Source organism: Ipomoea nil, unplaced genomic scaffold, assembly GCF_001879475.1.
Source record: "Ipomoea nil cultivar Tokyo-kokei standard unplaced genomic scaffold, Asagao_1.1 scaffold1421, whole genome shotgun sequence".
Taxonomy (NCBI): Eukaryota; Viridiplantae; Streptophyta; class Magnoliopsida; order Solanales; family Convolvulaceae; genus Ipomoea; species Ipomoea nil.
Window position 1 is genome coordinate 5,780,355 of NW_017617849.1, and position 6,815 is coordinate 5,787,169.

Below are 6,815 nucleotides of genomic sequence, written 5' to 3' on the forward strand. Positions count from 1 at the left end.
TTGAATTTCCAAAAGGAAAATAAAGTGTAAACATTGAATCTTTTGAGATCATATGCGAATTAAGAGCTAAAAGAAGCATCTCTAGATTTAAAAAATAATAATAATAAATGAGTGATACAACTCAAATATATCTTTGAAACACACGCACAAAAAAGTGTAATTTATGCTAATCCATAAATCTATTAGCATTTTTGGAATAACAATTGAGAAGATCATATGCTAGGATATAACTAAAAAGCACAAATAAAATTATAAGGGTAAGACCAATGAGATACACCTCCATGGATTAAGAATAATTTAAAGTACAAATAAAACAAATTTTCGATCTAAAGCTTATAAGAGATGATACCTTTCGATATATTTGCCTTCATACGTCATAGTGAGAGAGATCATAATGAAATAATTAGAAATCAAACAAAATATTATATAGATTATCAAATGTCAAATGATGAATGTCACAAAATTATGTTTGGTGGAAGAAGTTGATCAATTAGAAATATAAGATGGCGCAATTTTGGCGTTATAAATTCCATTTATATGACACCACTCAATTTTCATGAAACTAACTTAGTGAGGTGGGTAATACATGGAGTAAGGATTGTTATGTACTTATATCAACAATCTTACCATGGTTGTGTTTGGAAACCCGGGAAATGATTTATATAAATCATTTTTTGAATTTTCAGTGTTTGGATGTGCCTTGAAAATCAAGTCAACTGAAATTATTTTCCGTGGACTTTTGGAAAACATGTTTGTTTTGGAGGAAAATGACTTTCCCTATTTTTTTTTTTTTTTTTTTTTTTTTGAAGTCATTTTTCCAACTTTTACACCACCACCACCTTAGGTCACTACCACCACCCCCGTCGCCACCACCACCATACCACTGCAACCACACCATCACCATCATCGCCATACCACCACCAGTAATTATTATTATTATATAACAAATAACACAACTACCACTATCACTACACCACCACCACCAAGACACTGCCACCAATATACCGCCACTACTATACCACTTTTTATTATTATAACTAGTTTTTTACGCGCATTGCGCGATTAAGATAATGCCCAATGTTTTTTTTTTTAAATAAGTACTTTAAAATATATCACGGCAAGATTATATTGAAATTGTTCATGCATAGATAATTGAATGTTAAATTTGCGTATTTAAATAGGTAATTCTAAGTTTATAAATGCAAGATAATATAGTCAAGATTGCCTAATTTTTTTAATCAAATGAATGACTCAGATTGATTAGATTTTAATTTTTTCTTAAGATTTCCTAATTTATCCTTAATGAATATGATTATCCGTTAACTTTTCCGGTGACGGAAAATATAATATTTAATGAAAAAGTTAACGGATAATCATATTCATTAAGGATAAATTAGGAAATCTTAAGAAAAAATTAAAATCTGATCAATCTGAGCCATTCATTTGATTAAAAAATTTGACCGTCATTTTTTCTGCCCATTATAGGCCTAACTCTATTGGGCTCTTATTAGTATAGTAGATAGTAGATATTATTGTTGTTGTTGTTGTTGTTGTTGTTACTATTATATAACAAATAACACAACTACCACTACCACTACCATCACCACCACTACTATACCACTTATTATTATTGTTGTTGTTATTTTGAATCACAAGACTTTAGTTAGTTATTTTGATATCTTATTAGTTATTTTTTATTATATTTAAAATTATTATTATATATTATTATATATGTTATATTCTAAAGCTACCACTATCAAATATCAATAGGTGCTTGTAAGATAAAGAGTTAATAGTACAACTAAGATCATATCATATACACAACAAGGCAAGTCTAAAGCTTCCTACACATATCCATCTATGCTACCACCAGTAACCCAATTGCACATAACACACCACCAATAAAAAAAAATGGACATGTACTAAAGATGAAAACAATGACAGTGATACCCAAAAGAGAATTAAGAAGAATTAGAGAAATTTAAATAAAAAATAGTATTTATTTAGACTATCGTTTTTAGACTAGCGTTATTACAAAGTTGCAAACATTTATTTTAGTGACAATATAGTCAATCTCTCATATATTATATTGCATTTACATACTTTAAATTACTGATTTAAATAAACAAATTCAATATTTATTTACATATGCATGAACATCTCCGATATAATATTACATTGATATACTTTGAAATACTTATTTAAAAATAATCATTAGGCATTACTCCATTCGCGCAAAGCACATAAAAGAACTAGTACACAGATAAAATGTAATTACAACAATCATTATTGTGTGGACCTTGGTCCACACAAGTTGTATGAACCATATTTTGTAAATTGTAAAAGAATATACATTCAATACAAAAATATTGTACATTCAGTACAAAAATAATGTACATTATTTTTGTACTGAGTGTACATTATTTTATATAAGGAATAAGGGTCAAATAGGCCATTGAACTGCACACAATAATACAATTAGGCCACTGAACCTTAAAAAACAACAATTAGGCCACTAAACTAACAAAATTCACTCAATTAATCTAATTTATAGGTCTTGTAGGTTAGTAACAGGTCACCCAAAAATTTTAAAATATTTTTTTTTTAAATTATTATTTAAAAATAATAAATTAAAATAAAAAAAAAGGTTTCTTCGCTCTGCCGGAGACGAAGAAAGTTTCTTCGTCTCCGGCCATGGAGACGAAGAAAGTTACTTCGTCTCCGGCCAGAGACGAAGAACCTTCTTCGTCTCCAGCCAGAGACGAAGAACCTTCTTCGTCTCCACAGCCGGAGACGAAGAAACTCTTCGTCTCCATGGCCGGAGACGGAGAGTCTCTTCGTCTCCGGCCATTGAGACAAAGAAACTCGTCTCCGGCGGAGAGGGTTAAACTTTTTTTTTTTTTTTTTAATTTAAATTATTATTTTTAAATAATAATTAAAAAAAATATATTTTAAAATTTGGGTGACCTGTTACTAACTTGCAAAATCTGTAAATTGACTTAATTGTATGAAAATGATTAGTTTAGGGACCGAATTGTTATTTTTTTAGGTTTAGTGGCCTAATTGCATTATTGTGTGCAGTTCGATGGCCTATTTGACCCTTATTTCTTTTATATAATATACATACAATACAAAAATAATATACATTTAATATTTAAAAATATACTTTTTATTATGGTTCACATAGCATTGTATGGATTATGGTTCACACAATAATTTACCGTAATTACAAGCCAATGGTTAGGTCTGGCAATTGGCCAACCATGCTTACCATAACTTCCTGTAGCCCATTACCCATTCCAAAACCCAAATAAGCCTAAAACCTAAATCCCAAAATCCTAATCGGTATATCAAATAATTCATCGCCAATGCGACTCACCTAAGCTGAAGTCAGCAACTCAGCCCTCGCCACTCACCAGTCAGTCGCCCGGAGTCCGCCGGACTCACCCATCGCCACCGCACGCCGGCGGCAGATCATACCTTTGAACAGGCAGGCAAGGGCGTAAGGCAGCAGTGCTGTACGCTGTTCTCTTACGATTCTGTTGTCAATTTCACAGCCTAAAATAATGGCCTATGCACAAATCGGCAGAAATGCCGTCCGCCGCCAACTGAAGACTGCGTCTGATGGAGTGCTCCACCACCCACTCTTCTACGCCGTTCAAGGCGTCCGCTACAGAAAAGTGGAAGTCATTCTCACCAGTGTGAGTTGGTTTTTGTTATTTTTACCAATTTATTTGATTGATTTTGAGAAAATCCAGAAGTCCTGCACGCATTTTAAACCATTTTTAATTGATTATTAGTTTCATTATGTATTAGAGCATTGGCAAGCTTGGAAAGGTCGGCGATACTGTGAAGGTTGCACCGGGTTTCTTTCGGAACCATCTGATGCCAAAGTTGCTTGCTGTCCCTAACATTGATAAGTATCGGCATCTCCTCGAAGATCAGCGCAAGGTTTTTGAACCCTCAAACTGAATATTTCCTTTACTTTTCTATACAGTTGTGCAATTTCCTCTTATATGTTTGGCATTTCTGTTATAAACTAAGGAAATTCTGAGCCAAAGACATACTGTGATCACAGGTCCACTCTCCTAAATGTACCAATAAAAAAAGAGGGGGAAATTATGTGTCATTTGTTTATGATTAAAGAAAATCTCATGTTAATTTTCAAATCTTTTGTAAATTTTGTCCAGTTTGCCTGTAAACCCATGTGGAACCGATATTGCAGGCTAATAGAATAAAGTTGGTGTGTCCTCACTTAAGTTTTAGTGAGTATATGTGTATTAATGACTTTAATTTCTCTATCTGAAAATGAAATTACCACTTTATCTCTTGTTTCAGTGGAGACTATTTACCTATTGTGATCAAATACCTCTTCCATATGCTTATATTTCTAAAGAATGAAACCTTTACCTTTCAGCCACAAGCTTATACATGTGAGTGCATCGGTGCAGCCACATGATTCCCTAGCGGAAACATTAGTCATATGGAATGTATCTATCTTCTTTTTTCCATTAAAACAGAATAATAATTTATTTCTCCAATACTTTTCCTTTCATTTAGTGCCAATATTGCCCTTGTATGTGGTGTGCATAATATTAATCATTGTAGTATATCACTCCTTTGGCCAGATTTACCAACCAAAAGAAGATGAAGAGGTTAAAGTGGTTCCACAGACCAAGGAAGATAGGATGAAAGAATACCAGGCAGCAGCCAATCGCCTTGATAGAACTAAAGTGGTGAGTATCCCCAGCCAAAAGCTTTTAGTCTCTACCTTGAAAGTTTTTCCTTTGTGGATGCTTTCTATTATACTTTTTTTTTTTTTTTTTTTTTTTTTTTTGCAATTTATTCTTTTGGGAAGGGGTAAAAGATAAATGACCTGCGGATAAAGTTCATGTGTCATCTTAGAAGTTCTAAGGGCAATGAGAATCAACTATGGACCACTTGTTTTCCTAAACTTTCCTTCCCTATCTAACCTGCTTCACTTATAGGTTGTCAGAAAATTCATCAAGGTTGACAATGAGATACGAGAACCTGTAACAAAAGAAGAAATTGTAGATGAGGTAAGATTTCTTGGCATGGATGTTTTACCCTTCTGTTTTCCTTTTTCCTTTAGCCTTTTGTACTGAGAAAGCGTATGCGATGTTTATCTTCTGTCTTTGTGTATCCATCTTTTCTTATGTTTTTGCTTCTGTGATTAATACCTAGTGTTTGGATGGTAGGTAAAACTGAATGTTTTATTGGATATATCTGGGAAAAGTTGATTGCTTTTGTACTGCAGAAAAAGAATTAGGAAAAGTATGCAGGGAAAACCATAATCTTCAAATCAATTGGTAATTGTTAGGAATGAGATCTACATTGAAGGGAGAAAAAAATCCAGAACCCTCTAATTTTTCTTCACCAACTGTTTTACATGTAAACAGAACCCAAAAACAACTATAACTGCATTTCCCCCAAGGTTGCTGCTCTTAATTCTGCATAATCCAGAACCCTCTAATTTTTATTCACCAACTGTTTTACATGTAAATAGAACCCAAAAACAACTATAACTGAATTTCCCGAGGTCGCTGCTCTTAATTCTGCACAATTTTTTAGTGACATATATACTCGGCCCAATCTCTCCTCCTTTTGCTACATTTGGTTTATACTTACAAGTTGATTCACAACTCTATCCATTCAATGCCTATGTAGAAGAGGTCTTCTGATAGTTTAAATGCACTGTGACTTCCTTTTGCACACTATTCTCTTTTATATAAATAGTTGTTCCATGCACATGGTATTGAAGCTGACATTCATACAATACACAACTAGTCAACTACTAACATAATCTCATAGTGACTTGAATTGGATTAGCTGCTTATAACTGTAATATAGTTGGTAATATTTTCATGGCACCGATATTATACTGAACAAATGTGTTTCTGCATAATTGTTCTCGGACATATTGTATCAAATGCGTTTATCACATATTGGTATTGTCCTGTTAGGCTGTTTCATACGACAGAGTAATTCTAAATGTGTTTTGTTAAGAAAAATTGTTAAACTTATTTGTCATGTTCAGGTTGCAAGACAGCTTTCTGTGAGCATTGAACCTGAGAATTTGCACTTACCTTCTCCTCTATCCTCTCTGGGTGAATTTGAAGTGCCACTTCGCCTACCAAGGTCCATCCCTTTGCCCGATGGAAAGGTGCAATGGGCTCTCAAAATAAAAATTCGGAGAAAATAAATAGGAGCAGTAACTCAAAAACACTTTTGCTACGAGAGGAGAGCTTGTTTTTTAGCCGGGAATGCAAAAATAGTTGTAGACGAAGGGCTAAACGATCATTCCTAAAGAGTCTCCTGAATCTTAATAATGATAATTTGATGTAATGGTGCAAGTACTGCTGGCATAATATTTTGTAATCTTGGCTAGGAAAGGATTTGATTATGATCTCCTATTCTTATTCTGCATTCATTTTCAGTGGCAAGAAAGTCCACATAGGGAAGTTGCGGATTGAAAGCCATGCATTATGATTTATGCATACCCACCGAATTCAGCCCACAGATTTTCATGTTTTGTTACGTGTAAAACCCATGGCCAAATGATGAGTCTGGTAACAGAGAGAAACTTATAACTATTTGATAGTAAATTTTGCTTCATACCTTTTAGTTCAATATTATTGCAACTAATTTTTTTATTAACTTTGTAAAAAAAAAAAAATAATGCAGAATACCTTTTTGTTAAAGATGCATACATATTTAATTGTTTGTTAAATACATAATAAAAAAAATGTTGTATATATTAGTTCAATACTTCAATGTATGTTTAATAGACATTT

The 6,815-nt window shown here is 33.0% G+C and overlaps 1 protein-coding gene across 2 annotated transcripts; it reads left to right on the top strand.

The window, feature by feature from the left end:
* Positions 1-3,308: 3,308 nt before the first annotated feature.
* Positions 3,309-6,464, top strand: LOC109187197 (50S ribosomal protein L9). Of its 2 annotated transcripts, XM_019337323.1 has the most exons (5): positions 3,312-3,701; positions 3,817-3,951; positions 4,629-4,736; positions 4,989-5,060; positions 6,059-6,464. In XM_019337323.1, the coding sequence occupies exons 1-5, from the start codon at positions 3,567-3,569 to the stop codon at positions 6,221-6,223; spliced, it is 615 nt and encodes a 204-aa protein (XP_019192868.1). In that variant the 5' UTR covers positions 3,312-3,566; the 3' UTR covers positions 6,224-6,464. The 2 variants fall into 2 exon arrangements, with proteins under 2 accessions (XP_019192869.1, XP_019192868.1); XM_019337324.1 differs by lacking the exon at positions 4,989-5,060 and having other exon boundaries at positions 3,309-3,701.
* The last annotated feature ends 351 nt before the right edge of the window (positions 6,465-6,815 follow it).